Consider the following 22776-nt stretch of genomic DNA (forward strand, 5'->3'; position numbering starts at 1 on the left):
CCCGTGATCTCTACAGTTCTGTCTAACTAGTGTCTGCTTGGCAAAAACAGAAATGAAAGCATAACAAGAGATGCCATGATGGTTATAACGGGTGGACGTTATCCCACCAGAGCGTCACGTGACTATAAACCATGATGCTTTTCAGGCACTGATTTACTTTAAGTCAACATGTAAAATTTCATACTTATTTATTTCTAAGAATGAGATATTTAAAAAATTTTTTATTTTATGTACACTGGTGTTTTGCCTGTATGTCTGTGTGAGGGTGTCAGAGCCCCTGCAAAAGGAGTTACAGACAATTTTGAGCTGCCATGTGGGTGCTGTGAATTGGACCTGGGTCCTCTGGAAGAACAGCCAGTGCTTTTAACCACTGAGCCATCTCGCCAGCCCCCTAAGTAGGAAATGTAGAAGCAGAGCACCTAAGGTGGTTTTCTTCCCTAAATATTTTAAAACAATTTTGATAAAAAAGAAGTTATAAAACAAACTAGAAGGAAAAGCTGCTTCTTTAAAGAAAATATTTTAAAAGTATATAAAAATTACAACGATTAAGCCAGATTCCAAACCTCATGTTAGCCTCTTAGAACTGTTACCTAAAGTAAGAATGCCTATGACCAGATCGCAAAGGATTTTTAAACTACCATGTCTGCACAGATAGGCACAGCAGGAGGGGGAAGGGAGCTGAAGGCATGCTGCATACGTTTTAATTTAGATCAAGCACTGTCTGACAACTGTAGAACCTGAAAAATCTGTTGGTTCTGCATTAGTCTGTCCTGCGGCCTGGGACATGTCTCTGTGAGGGTGACTGTCAACTTCTAGGGAATGAAGACTGACTTCCATTTACTGTCACAAAGTGCCCATTCTTTACCTCACAGGACTCAGGCACACTTCCTACAGGGCAGCCTCTGCACACAGCCGCCTGGCTCACCTTTCCCACTCATAGCCCCCAGCATGCCTTCCTTCACCTCTTCCAACCAAGGAGCAAGCCGCCCAGATTCCTGATCTCAGTGTTCAAGTTATCTTGAAATGTGATGCCATCTACTATCTTTTGATCCCTATAATTAATCTCTCCCTCCCTTCCTTCCTCTCTCTTCTCTTCTCTTCTCTCTCTCCCTCTCCCTCTGTTGAGAAAGGGTTTCTCTGTGTAGCCCTGGCTGTCCTAGAACTCACTCTGTAGACCAGGCTGGCCCTAAACGCAGAGATCTGCCTGCCTCTTGAGTGCCAGGATTAAAGGTGTATGCCACCACCACCCGGTGATTCCTGTGATTTCTTATTACAGACTTCTTTTTCTCAGTGGATTTGGCTTCCTATAACTATGTGAAATTATTACTCTTTTCCTGCCAACATCTGCCAATCTTTTCTCCTTCACATGGCCTGAGAATTGTTCAAGGCCAGTTTAGTCCATCTCCTGTGCAAATGTTCTCAGACCATCTTAGCTTTATTCATCTATTTTTCTCAGTACTGGAATGGAACCCAGAGCCTTCCACAAGGTGGATGCGTGCCCTATTACTGAGCTATATGCCGTCTCTGTTCCTCCTGTTGGTAAATGCTTGGTTTTTGTCATTTACTGGACACATCTGGTAGTCTGCCTTTGGTTACATGACTGTTTAGGTGCATGTATCTTTGTGCTACACCGTTAAGAGGCCCCAAGGGGACTTTGGTGCTGGGAAGACCTGGGTCTGAATCTCTCTAGCTTTGTGAATACTGCGCACAGTGAAAGGTCCTCAGGTCCCGTTTCTTCATCTGTGAAGGAAAGGAGTACACTGCAGCCTCCACAGTTATGATGGAAGGTTAAATGAGATAAAGCCCACACTGGAGAGCAGTGCGCTGCAAAGCACAACATTTACAGTAAAGATGTGTGTACTTTTATGTCTATGTGTACCTGATGCCTATGTTAATATTAAGAGACTGAAGATTAAATCAGCTGCCAAAGTGAATTAAATCCCACCCCCCAAATTTAGAAAAGAACCCCCCCCCTTGCTACTGGTGCTGTTAAGAAGCACCCTGCTAAGGAGTGCTTCTAGCTTTGTGAATGCGCACATAATGTACACAGCAGACTCTTCCTTATCTCAGTTTACTGAACTATTCTGAGGTCTTCGACTACAGCATTGTAGAACACTGATCTGCAGAGTTTAATAGTTGGTTAGTGTCCACATCCATGAGGCTACTCTCTAACCAGGGAACTGAGTTAAATCCTTCCTTCCAAAGCAGCTTATCTCATTTAACCCTCGCTGCATCCTGTAAGCAACATCATACAAAGCTCAAGAGAGGTCTTTAAAATCCCCCGCAGTCCCCTTCTCTCCCCTGAGAAGGGAGGAGCCAGGGACCACACCCACGTCTGACTTCCAGGGTTAGGCTCTCAGCCTCATGTTATGTGATGTCCTCCACGTATCCAGAGTGCATCGCCAGCTCTGCACTTGGATTTTCTTTCTTACTGACCTGGTTGCCATCTGCTTCTGTTTTGAGAAGGTCAGTGGAGGAGAGCTGGTTGCAGTAAAGGCCTGTGTGCCTCAGTGCTGGATCATTCATCTATTAAGGATAAACGAGAGACCAAACTATCAGCTGGTTGTTGAAGCTGAAAACCACCTTCTCCAACAAGAACACTGACAGAAAAGTACTAGGAGGCCTGCTAACTTAACAGTGATTCACCACACTAATCAGTCAGACGGCAGCTCCCTTGTGGGTGGAGACTATGGGAACTTCTGATGCTGTTTCTGACCTGGGTGGTTGTTTGGAGTGTTCAGCTTGCAAAATGAATTGAGTTGCATACTTTTCCAATATATTCTGGTATTTGACACACATTTTAAAAATCTTCTCTCTCTGAATCAGTCTGTCTCAACTTCCTTATCTTGCTCTCTCTCCTCTCTCACACACAGGTATACACTCAAGCTGACTTACCACCTCAGCTAAGAATCAGTAACAAAGGGCTGGAGGCATGGTGAGCTTGAAGAGGACCTGAGTTTGGCTCTTAGCACCCACACCAGGTGACCTAACCCATCTAGTCTCTAGCCCCAGGTGAATCCAATGGCTTTTGCAGGCAACTGTACTTCCATGTGGGTGCACATACCCACATGAATGCATGCATCTGGATGCATGCACACATCTGCATGCAAACACATTCACACACCTTAAAAAATATTAAAAAAGAATCAGGAGCAAAGATCGCATTTATACCACTGTCTGAATCCACCAAAGAAAATGGAAAGATTATATGCAAAGGCATTTAAGACACCAGACAAAGGCAGCGCAGAGCAGATCTCTGAGATCTGGAAGACTGTTGGGAATTCACTAGTGCAGCAATTTCCTAGTCTACAGCTGAGCAGGTTCCTTGAGGTAAGAAGCTGCTGGAACCCACAGGGCAGAATATTAAAGAAAAGTCCAGAGACAGGTCTGAACATGTGCAAGGTCCTTCAGTCTGTGGCTCACAATGCAGAGGAAAGAGCTGCCTGAGCAAATAAACGGGGTAATTCCAAAGGACCACACAGGGCTGGGACTAGGTCTCCATCTCAACAGCCAGAGGAAAAAATGTCAGATTCAAGAGGTAGCAGAAAACACAGTAGAACCTTACTATTTAAAAAAAAATTGGATAGAGAATAAATACTACTTTGTCCCACCAAATAAAAAGTAAAACCCAAGAAGGACCAAATTGCTTCCAGGGAAACTAAACATTTCCCATTACATAGATAAAAAATATTTGTAAGAATATAGGTGGTAAACTTCATAGTCTTATGCTAAAAAATTTCCAGTCACATAAAGAACAGACAACTATGAGCCATAACGAAAAAGAAAACCAACGAACTGAAGTCAATTCCAAAACAGTTCAGGGGCCAGGTGAGGATTTAAGATAGTCGTAATAATCGTATCCCATACATCCAAGAAGCAAGAAGAGCTCTTCCTTTGCCGTTGCCAAGTCCTACTCAAGATTCACCTTCGCATGTAACTCATTGCCATACCCAAGGAAGGCGTTGCTGGTAGAGCTGTAATGGATGCCGACACTGACTACAGGAGGGACTGAGGACTGTCCCGAAGACATCTACAATGGTCTAGGCATGAACTGTAAAATCGCTAAAGCCCCAAAGACACACCAAGTCCATCTTTATGCACTGTATCTCACTGTGATGAGCTGACAGACGTAAAGTTGGTGGAGGCCTCCCTTTGGGCTGAACACCAAATCAACCTAATTCAGGTTGATGGCAATAAGAAACTGCCGCTGGCAGGTAGGCTTCTGCACAACTGACTGGGGGGAAAGCCTGTAAACTGGTTGCTGCTGTGGTAATAATGGCTAAGGTTTGTGGCGAAGAATCCTAAGCCACGGGTGCACCTAAAGAATACTTCAAATTCAAGAAATGAAAAGAAAAGAAGTAAAAACCTGGCTCATTCAAAAGACAAATAGGGCTGGCAAGATGACTCAGTTTCTCCTTTCAGTCATGTAACAAGATGGCTCAGCAGGGGAATCACCTTCTGCACAAGTCTAAGACCTGAGCTCCCAGATCTGCAGACGCGTGGAGGAGGGAGCTGACTTGATAATATAAGAAGCACACAGAGGAAAGATGAAAGATACAGCAGCAATTTGAAACAGTAAGAAGATTGACATCTAACATCTAGATATTGAAATGTCTGAGATGAAAAACATATTGGATAAAATTAACAGACTAGATAATGAAAAAAAAAAGTGAACCTTAAGCTATGGGAATAAGTATTTAAAATGAACACACAGGAGCCTGGGGATGCAGCTCGGTTGATAGAGCACTGCATAAAAAATCAGGGATGTGCCGGGCGTGGTGCCGTACGGCTTTAATCCCAGCACTCGGGAGGCAGAAGCAGGAGGATTGCTGTTGAGTTTGAGTCCAGCCTGGTCTACAAAGTGAGTCTAGGACAGCCAAAGCCACACAGAGAAACCCTGTCTCAAAAAATCAGGAAAAAAAAAAATCAAGAATGCCTCCTTCTTCTTCAGGAAAACACCAAGGGATGACACTGGTGTAGCGGGAGGGTCTGGAGGCCTGGGGGTGGGGGTGGCAGGAATAGGAGGCTGCGGTGCTGAGGCTTCAGCTGCGGTCTTAGGGGCCATGGGGCTCATGGAGGAAAAGTCGAAGACAAGGAGTGGATCCCCGTCACCAAGCTGGGCTGCCTGGTTAAGGACACGAAGATCAAGTCCTTGCAGGAGATCTACCTGTTTCCCCTTGCCCATTAAGGAATCCGAGATTATTGACTTTTTCCTGGGTACATCCTTAAAGAATGAGTTTCTAAAGACTGTGCCAGTGCAGAAGCAGACACGGGCTGGCCAGCAGACCAGGTTCAAGGCTTTTGTCACTATTGGGGACTACAATGGTCATGTTGGTCTTGTTGTTAAGTGCTCCAAGGAGGTAGTCATTGCTATCCGAGGCACCATCACCTTGACCAAGCTTTCCATCGTCCCTGTGCAGAGTGGCTACTGGGGGAACAAGACTGGCAAGCCACATGCTGTTCCGTGCAAGGTGACGGCAGGCCGCTGTGGCTCTGTTTTGGTGCATCTCATCCCTGCCCCTAGAGGCACTGGTATTGTCTCTGCTCCTGTGTCCAAGAAGCTACTGATGATGGCCGGTATTGATGGCTGCTACACATCAGCCAGGGGTGCACTGCCACCCTGGGCAACTTTGCCAAGGCCACTTTTGATCCCATCTCCAACACCTACAGCCACCTGACACCTGACCTTTGGAAAGACGCTGTGCTCACCAAGTCTCCTTATCAGGAATTCACTGATCATCTTATAAAAACCCACACCAGAGTGTCTGTTAAGAGGACCCAGGCTCCAGCTGTGGCTACCACATAGGTGTTTTTATACAAGAAAAATAAAATGAAGTAAGTATGTTTTCAAAAAATCAGATATGGTGACACAAGTAATCACAATACTTGAAGAGACAAGAAGAGCACAAGTTTAAGGTGATCCTTGGCTGTGCAGTGAGACTGAGACCAGCCTGGGCTATATGACCCACCTCTCCCCCGCCCCCACTCTGTCTCTCTCTCTGTTTCTGTCTCTCCCTCTCTCCATCTGTCTCTGTGTCTCTCTGTCTCTGTCTGTCTGTCTGTCTGTCTCTCTCTCTCTATGTGTAAGTGACTGAATTTTGTGCTAAAATCAACTCCTTCCTTCAGCCTCAGAGACCAGGGACTGATGGGATACTTTCAGATAGTATACCTGGAGGGGAGGAATAGTGACAGGTAAAAGTTTGAAGAATGACTGACATTTTCCTAAATTTGATGAAAATTACACATTCATGGACCAAGAATCTAAATAAACACCAAAAACAAGAAACAGAAAAGCACAGGCCGCTGCAGCTCTGTTTTGGTGAGTCTCATCCCTGCCCCTAGATGTACTAGTATTGTCTCTGCTCATCATAATCAAATTACTCAAAGTCCATTACAAAAAGAATACAGTGACAGTAGAGGCAGACCCCTCAGCAGAGCGGGCTGTGAGGCAGCAGTTTAAAGTTCAGAAAATGAGCACTGTCATGCTGGGACCCAGAGAAGCACTTCCAAAGACCAAGCAGGAACAAAGACCTTTTCAGACATAAAGCAGAGAATCATCAGCAGACCTGCATCATGGCAAACACTACAGGAAGAAGGAAATTACACCAAATATAGACAAATCACTAAACATTTAAGGACCACTGACTGAAGAAAATAACAATGTAGTGAGGCATAAAGAACATATGCGGATACAATATGAATGATAACATAGCATAGGAGGGGCCAAAGGAAATACACTGCTATAAGGTTCTTATACTACACATGAGGAGATTTAATACAACTGAAAGATGGCCATGGTAAGTGAAATACAAATGCTAAAGCAAATATTAAGATAACTGAATAGTTATATTTAATAGTGAATAAGCCAACAAAGGTAATAAAGCAAAGAAACATTCAATTATACACACAAAAACGCAAAAGGAGGACAAAACAAAAAAAATTAAGATGGGCTATTTAGACTTAACCATGGGGCATGGTGTTGCACACCTTTAATTCCAGCACTCAGGAGGCAGAGGCAGGCGGATCTCTGTGAGTTCAATACCAGCCTGGTCTACATAGTGAGTTCCAGGCCCAGAAAGGCTATATAGTGAGACCCTGTCTCAAAAAACAAAACAACAAGCCGGGCATGGTAGCGTATGCCTTTAATCCCAGCACTCGAGGATCACTGTGAGTTTGAGGCCAGCCTGGTCTACAAAGTGAGTCCAGGACAGCCAAGGCTACACAGAGAAACCCTATCTCAAAAAAAGCCAAACCAAACCAAACCAAACCAAACCAAACCAAACAAATCCAATCATACTAATAACTACATTAAATATACATGGACTAACTAGTCTAGTTAAAATGGAAAGACTTTGTATTGAGTAAAAAGGTAAGATCCAACTATATAAGGAGCACCTGTTAAGATATCATATCTTTACCCAATTCATTATTTTTTTTAAATCTAAATAACCCGAATAACTGAATAATAACAAGGATACAAATAATTTGATTTTTATCATGATATAGGTTACAACATGGGCATTTAACACCTTGTAATTGGGAGATAGAGCAAAGAGAGCAGGAGTTCAAGGTAACCCTCATTCACATAGTCAGCTGTAGGCTAGCCTGAGCTACATTGAAAAATGGGTAAACAAAATGATACAGATCATTAAGTTACTAGGTTCTGTTTCCTTAGGCTTACTATGTAATTCTTGGGAAACAGGGATTTCAAAAAGGAATTCTATACAAAAGAAAACATCTGTCTGTTTGTGTGTCTGTGTGTCTCTCTCTGTCTCTGTCTCTGTTTCTCTCTCTCTCTCTCTGTGTGTGTGTCTCTCTCTCTCTGTATATGTATGTTGGCTGCATGCCAACACTCTCGTTCATAATCTACTTTGTGCTGGCTAATATGAATAATGAAAGTACTCTAGGTGGTTATTCTAATGGTCTTTTAAAACCATTTTCAATTTAATCATTGTGTCCTTAAATGTGCAGGCAGCTCAAGGATAAACTCAAATGTGTGGCTAGCATGTATTATCTCACAAGAGACCTATCACATAAATTCTGCTCTAAATAAAAATACCCAGCATTTTGCCTTCTGTTTCTGCCTAGGTTACATTTTATTAACCAATCCTGAATGTTATTTTACATCCATATTGTCTCTCTCCATTCTTTGTTCTTGTTCTGTTGTGGCCTAAATCCAGGCCCTCACATGTTAGGAACATATTCTGCCCTTCCTAGCCATTAATTCTTATTTTTTTCTTGATTTTTATTTTAAAAGTTTTGTTTTGTCTTGTTTTTTGGAGACAGGGTCTTGCTTGTGTAGCCCTAGCCAGCCTAGTACTAGCTATGTAGACCAGGCTGGCCTTGAGCTCATGGCAATCTTCCTGCCTTAGCCTCCTGAGTCCTGGGATTATAGCTGTATGTCACCACATCTGGCTTCTCGATACTGATACCCATTCTCCACTACTGACCAGGGTCCCCTGTGCACAAAGACTGGCTTCAGTATTTTAGGTAATTTATCCACAATGACTTTCCTGACCAGGTCCATGCCCCTTTCCTTTAAAACACTTATTAGTAAATTATACATACTTGTTTAATCTGACAGATCTAAATAATCCTACTGGAGTTTACCTCTTTTCTTTTTCTTTCACAGGCTCCAGGGAACTTGCTATGGAGACCAGGCTGATGTCAAACTCACATAGTTCTACAAACCTCTGCCTCCTGAGGGCTGGGATCAAAGGCATGCACCATACCCAGGTCTGGGCGGGGGTCACCTCTTATGTCATATTATTTGATGGATCCATCGCCCATGTGCCTACTCAGCATGTTAATATGTATGTCCCATGGAGTGATCTTTGTGTATAACAAGTACTGAATAAGTGCTTGTTGAAAGGGGGGAAATAAAGAAAATGTGTTCAGAGGAAGTATCAGAGGAATGCTAACCTCCTTGGCCTCAAGGCTCAGAAGAGGAAGAGGAAACACCGTAGGAGCCAGAGGCTGGGGGCCTGGAGAAGATTAGTGTGCCCTGGACATGACATGGCTGCCATGGTCACTGCATGAGATCAGGGCAGCCAGCATTCTAGCATGGGAGGGCGTAGCTCATGAGCCCCTTCTCTAACGGAAGACCTGAGCTAGCTGATGCCCTACGGGGAAGGGAGAAACGTTTTCTAAAGGATGTGCCCCCTGGTAGGGGAACCAAACTCCGTAAAGGTGGCATCACATCTGGGAGTATGTGGTCAGCACAATTGGGCTTAGTGAATTACTTACGAAAAGGGGAATCATAAAGTTGGGAGGGGTGGAGAGGTGGAGGGTGAATATAATCAAATACAGTAAGTTCTCAAGAAATTAATAAAAATGTTGCATTTGAAAAAAAAAAGAAAATGTATTCAGAATATACAGGGGTATTCCAAATCAATGTGTGTGCCACTTAACAATAAGTGAGAGGATTAGAATTTTGTGAGACTAAAATCTAACTTACAAAGTCTACCTAAGTTTATGTGTGTGTGTGAGGAAGTGGGTCAGAGGACAATCTGTAGAAGTAATTTCTCTTCTTCTACCATGTGGGCCCTAGGGGTCCCAGGGACTGACCTCAGGTAGTCAGGCCTGTCTAGCAAGCACCTTTATCCATCAAGCCATTTGTCTAGTCCATTCTATCTGTTTATCTTTTACTTTTATGTGTATGGGTGTTTTGCTTATGTGTCTGTGTACCACATACATGCAGAGGCCGGAAGAGGGTGTTCGATCCCTTGAGACTGAAGTTATAGATGTTGTTAGCCCTCATGTGGATGCTGGGAATTAAGCCCTGGTCCACTGGGCCCCCATTCTATCTTTTTTTTTTTTTTTGAGACAGGGTTTCTCTGTGTAGCCTTGGCTGTCCTGGACTCACTTTGTAGATCAGGCTGGCCTTGAATTCACAGAGATCCGCCTGCCTCTGCCTCCCGCATGCTATGATTAAAGGCATGTGCAACCACTGCCTGGCTTCTTTTTCGTTTTTTAAAGATTTATTTATTTATTACATATACAGTGTTCTACCTGCCTATACACCTGCAGGCTGGAAGAGGGCATTAGATCAGGTTATAGATGGTTGTCATGCTGTGATTAAAGGCATGTGCCACTACTGCCTGGCTTCTATCTTTTTTTTTTTAAAGATTTATTTATTTATTACATATACAGTGTTCTGCCTGCTTGTACACCTGCAGGCTGGAAGAGGGCATTAGATCATGTTATAGATGGTTGTGAGCCACCATATAGTTTCTGGGATTGAACTCAGGACCTTTGGAAGATCAGGCAGTGTTATTAATCTCTGAGCCCTCTCTCCACCCACCTTCCTATCTTTTAAGAATAATAATCAGATGGTGAGAAGGAATAAAGAAGCATGGTTCTTGCTGATAACTGTCTGTCTCCCCCTGCCCCCCCCCAAGACAGGGTTTCTCTGTGTAACCTTGGCTGTCCTGGAACTCTCTTTGTAGACCAGGCTGGCCTCGAACTCACAGAGATCTACCTGCCTCTGCCTCCCGAGTGCTGGGATTAAAGGCGTGCACCACTTCTGCCAGGCTCTTGCTGGTAACTGTCAACACACCTGGCTCCTCTTGGGTACTGACTGTGTTGTGGTGGGCGTGGCAAGTGTGCCAGCTGTGCCGCTTACCTGATCAGAGCACACAGCATTCATCCCTGGCATCTGCAGAGAGCTCATCTGCATCTGGCCCATCATTGGATTCATGTTCTGAACGTTTGCGTTCGCACCTGCCATGGACACGGTGATGCTCATGTTGTTGTACACTCCTGCTTGTGCAGGTGTGGGCTGGCTCTGGACAGCTTGGCTGAACACACTGTTAACTCAAAAACAATCCAGATTACACATACTGTTCATAAATATGGGGGCTAATGGGACTGCAGCTTGCTTTTCACTAGACAGTATTCCAAATAAGATATTTAGCATTTTTAAATACATGTAAGGCTGTAACTTATATATATTAGAGCACATAGGTACATTCAGAATTCTGTCTAATGGGCTTAATAACGACAAAGGGTCATCTCAAGGTCCCTCCTCAGGGAGTGAACACAGATAAATTTTACACATGATTTTCAGAGGGCTTGTTTTACTGACTTTCTTTCTTCTTCCATGGTCAGGATCTGGATTGTCACTAATCCAAAGATCTCAAATGTAAAATAAGTTTGTTTTAATAGTTAAAATAATTTGGAATAAATTATAAGTAAATTCAAGTTGGAACCTTGTATTTGAACTCTGAAAATTCTGAGCCTTGAGGCCAAGGAGGTTAGCACTCCTCTGATACTTCCTCTGAACACATTTTCTTTATTTCCCCCCTTTCAACAAGCACTTATTCAGTACTTGTTATACACAAAGATCACTCCATGGGACATACATATTAACATTCTCAATGACACAAATGTATACTTTGAAAAGAAAATAACGCGAAATTTGTGCTTTATGAGATCTAAAAATACCAAATATTTTGATTATTACTAAATTTTTATTTCTGGTGAAACTGATTCCCAGAGCAATTTCCCTGATTGTTACTTATTTACTCCCTGTTAGCTCTTCAGTGTAAGTAGGACACCATGACATTTATAGCTCAGTCCATACCAAAGCCGACAAGCCAAGAAGTCTATTCATCATGGCTGAAAAAAAGTAGCAATTTCCTCCCCAAGTTAATTATAAAACACTGAAAATTACATGCCTCAGAAATGGCCAATAGTGCATCTATGAACCTTTACTGTCTGCACAGTGTGTACACTTAGTAGGCAGTGTTCCCACAACTAAAGGAACTAAATATGTCTACTAATCTATATTCACTTTCCAACGAGAACATCGCGCCTTAGAGAGTATTAATCTGTCAGTCAGCACCACATGCAATTCATCCCTGTGGGGAGCAAAGCTCTGTAAGTTAACACAGGCACAAGTTCTAAGAACTGCAGGGACATCACACTGAGGAAAGCTTAGGGCTTAATTTTCTTTCAGATTTACATGTGGAACTATATATTAACTTAGGTTCCTTCAGACTGTTCTTAATTACATTTTACTCTCTTCCATTAAAGGAAGAAGACAGAACCCTCTGAGCCTTAATCACTGTTCTTGGTCAGCTAGGCTCACTGAAGTCCAGTTTTCATGAGCACTGCATGTCTGTCTACCCCATGGGGATGACTACTGTTTGCTTAAGCAGCACTACCTGCTTGTCAACCCTTAAACACGGGAAAGAATGAGAAAGATGAAGACACTGGTCCAGAGGGGTTCCTGCAGACACCAAAGGTTAGTAACAACCAATGAGGTCCCTGTTTAAGCAAGTCTGAGAAAGGACATGTAAGCCCTGGAACTCTCCCTACAGGTGAGTGTCACACAGAGACAGCCCAGTTCTAGGACATAACGCTTTGTTGTAACTGTTAGGGTTCTGACAGCCTGTCTTGGGAGTCTGGGCTGAGATGGGAGACTACTGTGATAGTTCAGGACAAAAGTGGTAAGACTTATAGTGTGTTATAGTGTTAAACTCGGTAAGTAAGTGGGGCAGTGACATGCTTTGTTGGTTTGGTACTGAGACATGAAAAGCAGGAACGTTTTTCTTCTGAACAACTAGGAGAACGGAGTTGTCATATATTAAGATGGAGAAAAGCAGGAGCAGAGCAGGTTTTAGGAGGAGTATCAGTTTAGTTTTGTCTTGTTAGCTTTGTGATGACTTTAGACTTCTAAGTGTAGATGTCAATTAGGCAGTTGGATGTGCAGTGTGGCACTCGGGGCGATGTGTAGGCTAGAGATGAAAACTTGACAGTAGTAAGCATAGGCACACAGACATTTGCACAGTAAGTGTAGAAGGAGAGAGGTGGGCAAACACGGAAAAGACTATGCATGCATTTCTACGTGGAGGTGGAGGCCAGGGGTCATCTACCCTCCTCTACCAGGGCTATCACCTACTTCCCTTGGGGCAGGATTTCCCACTGGCCTGAGGCTCACCAATTAGACTAGTGTGGCTGGCTAGAGAGCTCCAGGGATCCCCAAGTCTTGCATTATAAATTTGTGGTGGCATTTTTATGTGGTTTCTGGAGTTCACACTTGGGTCCTTGAGTTTGCAAGGCAAGTACTTCACTGACTGAGCCATCCCTCCAACCTCAACACTCTGGGTTTGTTTGTTTGTTTTGTTTTGTTTTTTGCATCAGGGTATCTTGCAGCTGAGGTTGGCCTTGCAACTCACTAGGTAATGAAAGACAACCCTGAGCTGCTAATCTTCCTGTCCCCACTTGCTAGGTACTGAGATTACAGGGTTGCCACAATGCTTGCCTTAAGACTGGGTGATACAACCAAGAGAAGAAGTAGTTACGAGAAAGAGGTCTGAGGGTGAATTCCTGGGCTTGCACAGAGGCCAGGAAGATGAGCTCCCAGCACATGATGGTCTCCAGCAAGGAGACTGAGAAGCAGGAGGAGAGTCACCAGGAGCAGGAGAACAAGAACGCTTCCAAAATACAAAAGAACTTTAAAAAGCGGTAACTACGTCAAACACTGCTGACAAGGGCTGCACCTGGCATTACAGAGGACACTAACTACCTTGGCAGGAACATTTTTGGTGGTAAAGATGTGTCTGACTGGCTCGACAGGGCGTGGGCCGAGATGAACAGAGCATGGTCTTTTAAGGAATTAAATTGCAAGGTGGAATAGAAGCAGACCTGCCAGCATGGCTTTCCCTGTCTCTCTCCTTCCTTTCCTTTCCCCCCTCTCTTCTCTGTTTTTCTTCTTTATCCCCGTTCTCTGTCCCCATTTCTGTTCCTAAGGACTCTACCTCATGGCTTGTATGTGCTAAGCAGGAACTCCACTGCTGAGCTCTCCTGCTGGCTGCAATCATGTTTAAACTAAACACACAGTGCCCACCATGTGGAGCAGTCATCACGGGTTTCACTGGAGAGATGCTGCATCTAAGTGGAGCAGAAGGAGAGCTGGGCAGAGGAGCTGTGTGCCTCCAAGGCTGCGATGAGAGGGACGGGCTGTGGGGCCACAGGTGAGCTTAGAAAGCTGGGGTAGAACACATCAGGAGGCTACATTCTTCTAGCATGTTTCAGCTCCCATCCAACTCACACAGTCCTGCTGAGAGCTACACAGTTCTCTTACAAAAGATTTCCTCTCTCACCTTTCAGTGAACTTTAAGAGAATATGGTTTTATGTTTTCAACTTTAACTGCCTTACTTATTATGTTGTCAGACTAAATGGCTTCCCTGTCATCAGAACCAAGACACAACCAAATTAAAATCCTTATAAAATCAAGTGATGTGTGAAAAGTTCAACATTCAGAATTAAAAAAAAAAAAAAAAAAAAAAAAACTTCAGTGAGGTAATTTTATAAGCTAAATGGGTGAGCCGAGGCCACTAAAACTCCAGACATGCAAGAGCAGGCGAGGCAGAATGACTCAAGAAACCTTGGGATCGTTGGGTGTCGTATAAGAGCTTTCAGACACTCTGAGCAGAGGGAGGCTGTGAGCCCCTTTGTGCTAATGAACTCCAGCATTTTACTAGTATGGCTTTATGAAATTATCTACTCTATTTTCAATAAAAAGATTTTCTTATAGTCATAGTTATAGAGAAATTAATCAGTGGGTATCAAGTTTGATCTTTTTCTGTATCTACTAAGATAATAAAATATTTCCCTTTGGGAAAAAAAATGTACCTACTTCCACATCTCTCCTAGAAAAGCTGTTACTAACGGGCGTGGGGCACATCCCTCAGGTGTGTGAGGGCTAGGGTAAAAGGCCACAGGCCACTAGACCCTTATATTGTAAATATACAAGTTTGCCTAAATAATGAACTGATACTTCCAGCATTTAGCAATCCTATTTTCCTTTGTTGATACCAAAACTCTGTTCCTTCTATCACAGAAATGGCAGGAACCAGTCTATCTGGACTGTGAACACACAGCCACCTTAAGGAAGCGTGGCTGCTCTTATGAGTGCAGGGATTCTCATATAGAAGAACTGTCCTCTTACTTGTTGTTTCCCATTGTTCCTTGTTGCCAGGCCTTCATGTCTGGTGACTGGTACCCAGAATTGGGTGGCGTTTGCTGGAGCAGAGAGCTCTGAGGAGGAGGTATTGGCATCGGCACCATGGAGCTCCCAGGGCTCAGAGATGGGGCAAAGTTGGCCTCACCTTGGGGAACCAGTCCTGAAAATTGACACACATTAATTGATGTAAATATACTATAAATGTATCAACATCATAAAATAATAATAAATTTATTATTTATTTATAATTTATTTAGAAATGCCTTCTTTAACAGAGCAAAAATTAAGGAAAAGTGGTCTCTTAAAACATGGCAGGAAATCTTAGTGCAAGCAGATAACTAAGCACAAAGTTAGGAAGAAGGGCTTTAGTAGCTGAGATATACACTGGTACAGCAGGACAATATTTGATCTTCTGTGCTTTTTTTTTTTTTTTGGCTAATAAGAGTTTCCAAGTGCAAAAAGAATGGATATACATAATAGATTACTTGTCTGATAAAAATAACTCGAGAAAGGAAAATAATTAGACAAGAAAAACCTATTTGTGAAATACAAAATCATCAGAAAGTTGTTGGCCACTCCTTCCCAGGCTTCTTTGTGTGGCTTGGCTTTCCTTCCCCCTCTTCAGAAACAGCTTTATTTGTAAACATGAGAGTCACTCATGGGATCCACAGAATTCAGTGAATTTAGTGAATGTACAAAGCTGTGCAACCTTTATCACAATGAAGCGTGGGCATTTGCATCACACCTGATTCCCCTATGCTTGTTTCTAATGGGCAATCCCTGCTCTCATGCAAACACAGATCTGCACTGTGTCTCCATATAAAACTGTTTTTTGTTTATTTTTGAGACAGGGTCTAAAGAGTTCCAGTCTGGCCTTGAACTTGTTACAGAGTCAATGATGGCCTTGAACTTCTAACCTTCTTGTTTCTACCTCCTGAACTACTGAGAAGTACGTATGCCACTATGTGAAGCTGGGGATGAAACCCAGGGCCCATGCATGTTAGGCAAACATTCATCCAATGGAGCCTAGTCTACAGACTTCATAGTGATATCTTTATATATCATATCTGGTTTTTTGTGTCTAGCTTTGTTCACTTAGCATAGCACTTTTGGGATTCAACCATTTGTAGCATTTGTCAGCTCAGTGTTCATTCCTTTTTAAATTCAGAAACATGTTTATTGACAGACATCGATATAATTATGTTAACAAGCAACTGATATAAAACTAGTTTATTTACAGACTTCTTATGTAGGTGTGGGTATGTAATCTTTGAAATTATGTAGCTGTCGCTGGGCGTGGTGGCGCACGCCTTTAATCTCAGCACTTAGGGAGGCAGAGGCAGGTAGATAGCTGTGAGTTCGAGGCCAGCCTGGTCTACAAAGCAAGTCCAGGACAGCCAAGGCTACACCGAGAAACCCTGTCTCGAAAAACAAAAAAAAAAAAAAAAAAAAAAAAAAAAAAAAAAAAAAAAAAAATGTAGTTGTCTAATTTTATCTTTTCTATACAAAACTGTTTCGGTTACTCTAGGTCCTTTAAATTTCCATATACATTAGAATGTAAAATGTAGGATAAGTTGTCAATTTTGCTAAGAAACATGTTGAAATTTTGGACTGCAATGAATTATAGGATCAATTACAAATGAGTTATCAGGATTGTCTTTTGCTCTGATTCTTGTTTTTTTTTTTAATTGAGCATTTAATTTATTTATTGTTTTTATGTGCATGGATGTTTTTGCCTGAATGTCTGTGCACTGCACGCATGGTGCTCATGGAGGCCAAAGGAGGGCGTTGGCTCTCCAGGGACTAGAGATACAGTCGTGCGTGTGGGCAATCAAGCCTGGGTCCTCAAGAGGAACAGTCAGGTGTCCTTAACTGCTGACCTGTCTCTCCAGCCTTCATCACAATTGGGATATTGAGACAAGGCCTCTCTCTATGTAGTCCTGGATTTGTCCTGAAACTCAACATGTAGACCAGGCTGGCCTTGAACTCACGGAGACCCACCTGCCTCTACCTCTCAAGTGCTGGGATTAACGGTGTGAGGCACCACCCCTGGCCTAATTTCTCTACTTTCATGTTGCTATTTTAGTTCCCACTGTTATTCTCTCCCTATGTAGTTGTTACTCAGCTGTTCACCACGTCTACTGTGGTTTTTACCTGTGCTCTTCTCGGTAAGTCTGACTCCTATTTTACTTCTATTTAACACGCTCAGGCTTCTTTCTAACTTACCGAACACACAGAACACATTCAAAGTTTTTAATTCCTTAAAGTTCCTATCTCATTCTAACATCTGTACAGTTTTTATTAGTGTGTGTGAATTATATAAATAATAGGTCTTACTGTAATGTTTTACATATGTATGTAATGTACTTTGATTATATTCACCTCCTTCATTGTCCTCTCTTGTCCCCTTGGTCTTCTCAGATACTCTGGGGTAGATGTGATTGGCTAATTTTTCTCACTATTACAAGCTACACTTTCCTGTTTCTTTGCCTGCCTGGTAGTTTTAAAAGCCAGGCTTCAGAGTCTCTCAATTTTACCTTTTTAAAAATCTGCATGCTGTCCTTTGTAATGTTTATAGAATCCTGCAACATAAAGTGATTTACTTAACACATCTGTTCTTTGATTTGAAAATATGTAGTCTTCAAAATATTTTACCCAACAATTAAATAATTGGTGTTAAATAAATGTCATCTGTAAGCTCTTTGTGCATAAAAAAAGCTGCACTTTTAAAAGACAAGTATTTCTTAAGTGTTTTTGAGCTTATTATCAGGACTGTGGTTAGGTTATATGGAAACCTTAGCTACTTAGGGTCTTGTACCCAGAGAAATCAAGAACAGGACTTGGGTTGAGACTTACTTCGCGTCACTACCGAGGCAGAACAATATTCTACTTAATACCCATGAGTCATAAGGTTTTCCAGGCTGGTTAGAAGAGCAAGTGGCCCCATGTGAACTCTGAGTGCTGTCCTTCTAATCACCAGGTCACTGCTCTGGCCCTGCTTTGTGCGCTCATGTGCATGCGTGCATGCAGACTGAGACCTGAGCGGGACCCTCTGTATGGATCCCCAGCCTCCTCTGGTTACCTGTCTTCTCACACTGCGCCTTCCAGGCCAGCTGTCCCAGCCCTTCCAGCCTCCTGTGCTGAACTCTGATCTGTAGTACGGTCTGCCAATCCCTACAGCTGCTGTTTGCTGTTTTTGGTCTGATACTATTTCTTTCACATGGTAGAATAAATATGGCCACTGTCACTCTATCTTAGGCTAAAGTAGAAACCTTTTTTTTTTTTTTTAAAAGAGATTTATTTATTATGTATATAGTGTTCTGCCTACATGTGTGCCTGCACTCCAGAAGAGGGCACCAGAACTAATTATAGATGGTTATGAGCCACCATGTAGTTTCTGGGAATTGAACTCAGGACCTTTGGAAGAGCAGGCAGTGCTCTTAACCTCTGAGCCATCTCTCCAGCCCCTAGGAGAAGTCTTTTAAAAATGTTTTTCTTTTAATGTTTTTGTTACACTAGTACTATTTTTTCATGTGTTTCCCTAAAAAATTGCATCTCAAAGCTGAAGGTTTTTTGTTTTTTTTTTTAAAGACAGATAAAGTTATAAAACTCTAGAAGAAAAGAATAAGCAGCTGGTAATTTAGTGTAGCTCTTTTAAGTATTCCTCAGAAAATCATGTATATTCTTTAAAAACATGTGTTTTTATTTTATATGTCTGTGTGGGTATCTGCAAGTGTGTATATGCACCATGTGCGTGCCTGGTGCCTACAAAGGGTAGAAGAGAGCGTCAGATCTCCTGGAGCTGGAGTCACAGAGAGTTGTGAGCTGCCACGTGGGTGCTGGGAGCTGAACCTAGGTCCTCTACAAGAGCAGTGAATGTTTAGCCCTCTCATATGTAATGCTGACCTGCTGCTTTCGCTTGTCTTACATCCTTACAGACACAGCTGCAGTTCTCTGCACACAACATTCTACTGTGCCTGTCACTGATGATGACTTTTTTTTTTTTAAATCTCTTTGCATGGTTCATCTGCCAGAGATGCACTTAATTCACTCATTTTATTTTTTCACAGATGATAATTTTAAAGATACTTTAGGTATTCAGTGAAAGCTGTAATTTGTGTAGCTTCTAAACTTCCTTTCACTTAATGCTTAATGATTTAAAAAAATATATAATAAAGCTATGCATTCTTTGTCTATACGCATGCTTCTTCTATATGTAACTCAAACTCTGATAAATAACGTGGACTTAGATTTATGAATCTTGAGGTCACATTTTTGGTTTTGACATAATTTTCACTTTTTAGTGGATGATTTTTGCAAGAATTCTACATTTACATTTTTCTCTGCTTGCAGCCTTAAAATATTTGTGTTTGATGTCTTGTTGACTTTACACGTGATGAAATACTTTCTTCGAGAAAAAGGGTAGATACCAGAGCACATTGCAATACTTCCGTTTTGAGACAAGGTCTTATGTATTCCAGACTGCCTTTATAAAGGGTATGCAGCTCAGGGTGACCTTGGCCTTCTGGTCCTGCTTCCACCTCCCCAGTGTTAAGACTACAGGTATGGATCACTACATGCGGTTTACCCAATACTAGGGCCTCATATATACTATTACCACCTGCGCTAAATCCTCAGCCCCAATTACCATGCTTGTTGATGTTTCTACCTGCTCTATGCTATGATGTATATTTTAGAATGCTTGCCTTTACTTTTGCTGTTTTAATGTTGGTCCTTTAATTTTATTTTTATCATCTAAAATATTTAAAAATATTTATTTTATGTTTATGAGTGTTTGCCTTACATGCATGTATATATACAATGTGTGTTCCTGGTGCCAGTGGGGTCCAGAAGAGGCCACTGGATCCCCTGGAACTGGAGTTACAGGTGTTTATAAGGCAACATGTGGTGCTGGGAACCAAACCTGGGTCTGAGCTGTCTCTCTGGGCTCCTGCCCCGAGTTTTAGAATAATTTTAAAAGAGCAATTTTAAAAGTAGTTTTCAAGTTAAAGGCAAAACTGAATGAAGAGAACGGAACATTTCACTCTGCTATTTCACACGTGCAGCTTTCCTGTCCTCCACTTTGTCTACTAGCACGGGGCATTGCTTGCAGCTGACTAACCGACATGACATGACATGGGGTTGTGTTTAGAGTCCAGTAGGAAGAAGCTGGCTGGTAAGGAATCTGAGGGAGAGCTGTAGCTCTGGTCTCAGTGTGTCAAATTTACTGCAAAGAGAAACAGAGGCGTAAGAGCAACATAGCCAAGAAGCCCTTACACTGTGTTTCCTTCCCCTTCCCTGCCAGCACCCTCCTGCTCCCCTGCTTTCTTGCCCCACCCTCCTTATGCTGTGCCCTGTACTGTTCAGTCATCCCTCATCTTTCTTTTCTTTGAGGATATGAAAAGGTTGAGCTTTTCTGGAACTTAGACCTGGTTTCAAAGCCCTGTAAGCTGACTGCTGTCATGCTAGGACACTTACAATCTAGACAGTGGACATGAAAAATGGAAGCCAATTTGCAGTAAGTATTCTTTTGAAGGCGCTCACTGGAGAACTGATAACTCCGCTATTTCCAATAAAGCTACCCTCCTTGTAGCACCCACCTTTTGGATTTTGTTTACATTCTAAATGTGGATTTTATAATGTAAAACTACTTTTTGTAAAAGGGTTGGTTTTTGTTTTTTGTTTGTTTTTGGTTATAACCAGAAAAGCTGGTCTGTAACAAAGAAAAATGCAGGTACCAGATAAAGTACCAAAGCGGGGGCACATGTTGTGTGCACATGTCCACCAGTTGCCTTTTCATGGTGTTAATTTCTAAGCAGCTTTAAAATTCATGTTTAGTTCATTTATATAATCAAGGGCTTCTTTTTTTAAAAGGAATTGGCCATTAATTTTGCATAAATATGATTAAAACATGATAGATGAATCAAGTATGTATCATCACCACAGCCCTTTTAGAATCCCAAAGTGATAATGAATAAAAAGGGTCACTACCTAGGATAAACAGAGTGGAAAACAGTGAAAAAATCAATAAACAAACAAACAAAACCCCCAAACTTCTATAAATCAGAATATTCACTGTGGAGGAGGTTATAACTTACTTGGCTAAAAGTGGTATCATTGATAAGGAGTCTGGGACACTTTGTGAATATTGATTATGCCTATATAAACTATCAAGGCAAAATCATCCAGTGACTCTGAGTTAATGCACTAAAACCCGCTACCCAAGAAGAACTTCGTTTGAGTAGATTTCATAGGGATCTGGGAGAGAAAAACAAGTGAATTTATTTTGTACATAAAATGTTAAAAGTTTTCAAGCCAGCAATCTTTATAGATCCCCTAATTTATTAATCTCTGCAACCAAGCTGAGGAGTCTCGAAGTGCTCAGGCATTCAGTGGTGTCTGAGGCTGGCGCCTGGCCTCCTGAAGTCACCACCTACATCTGTCCTCCTCAGCATATGCCCCAAAGCTAGGGAGAAAAAGCACATGCAGAGTGGAATGGAAGGCAACTCGCGCACCGCATACCTGATCCTGGGTACTGGAAGGCATTCTGCTGCTGCATGTGAGGACCGATGCCAGTGCCAAACTGTCCTCCCATGTTCCCTGCCATGCCTCTGCTCACCATGCTGCTGCGGGGGGCCAGGGAGGCCTCAGGATTTGCTGCCAGTTGAGAGAAAGGGCTGGTAGAAGCAGGTGGGGTTCCTGGATTTGTACCATAGTTTGGTGGGTAGGGGAAATGCTGTGGAGCACCCTGAGGAAGACGGGGGTTCCCCATTTGAACTGGGAGTCCAGATGAAGGAGGGATGTTGTTCCCAAAACTTTGGTGCCTCATCAGCATGGCTCTTTGCTGCTGTATAATTTGCTTCTGTCGATGCTGCTGAGTGAACAATTCCCGGTGGCGCTGTGCCAACATATGAGCATTCAGGGGTGGCTACAAAGAAGCAAAAATATCTTACTTATTATCATCACCTATCTATTCTAGAATGCTTATAGATGAAGCCTGGTAGCTTGGAGCAAAATAAAGTGTAGCCACCATCCTGCTGCAAGGGAGACTAAATGGATGGTTCCTTAAGTAAAATCACAGGGGGGAAATAAATCAGGTATATTTTATTTTTTAAATATTTATTAATTTTATGTATATGTGTGTATACCATGTGCATGCAGGAGCCTGCTGTGCTCAGAAGAGGATGTCATATACCCTGGAACTGGAGTCACAGGTGGTTGTGAGCTACCATGTAGGTGCTGGGAACCAGAACTGGGTCCTCTGTAAGAGCAGCCAGTGCTCTTAATCGCTGAGCCATCTCTCCAGGCCCTTAATATATTTAATAGGCCACAAGTAGCTAAGAAATACTTCTATTGATAGTGGTTGCTGGGAATTGAACTCAGGGCCTCTAGAAGAGCAACCAGCATCTTAAATCATTGAGCCATCTCTCCAGATCCATATTTTTGTTGTTTTTAACTATGTACAGGTGTGTAAGGCTGCACATGGTTATGTGCACCTGAGTGCAGGTACTCTCGGAGGCCAGAGGTGTCAGATCCCCGGGAACGGAGTTACAGATGGTTCTCTGAGACCCCTGACCTGGATGCTGGGAATCAAACATGGGCACTACTGGAGAACAGTAAATGCCTTTATCTGCTACCCCATTTCTCTGGCCCTATAAAGAGTTTTGTATGATTATGATTCTTCTTTATAGCCGGGTGTGGTGGCACACGACTGTAATCCCAGCACTCAGGAGGCAGAGGCAGGTGGGTCTCTGTCAGTTTGAGGCCAGCCTGGTCTACAGAGTGAGTCCAGGACAGCCAAGGC

At 42.6% G+C, this 22776-nt stretch overlaps 1 protein-coding gene across 1 annotated transcript in view; it reads right to left on the reverse strand.

The window, feature by feature from the left end:
• Window positions 1-22776, reverse strand: part of Ncoa1 (nuclear receptor coactivator 1) — a 97068-nt gene that overhangs the window by 2142 nt on the left and 72150 nt on the right. The window contains 4 exon segments of the mRNA XM_051143092.1: window positions 2437-2526; window positions 10625-10808; window positions 14958-15132; window positions 21495-21900. Of these exon segments, the coding sequence (XP_050999049.1) occupies window positions 2437-2526; window positions 10625-10808; window positions 14958-15132; window positions 21495-21900 (855 nt within the window).

The sequence above is a fragment of the Acomys russatus genome, chromosome 1, assembly GCF_903995435.1.
Source record: "Acomys russatus chromosome 1, mAcoRus1.1, whole genome shotgun sequence".
NCBI classification, from domain to species: Eukaryota; Metazoa; Chordata; class Mammalia; order Rodentia; family Muridae; genus Acomys; species Acomys russatus.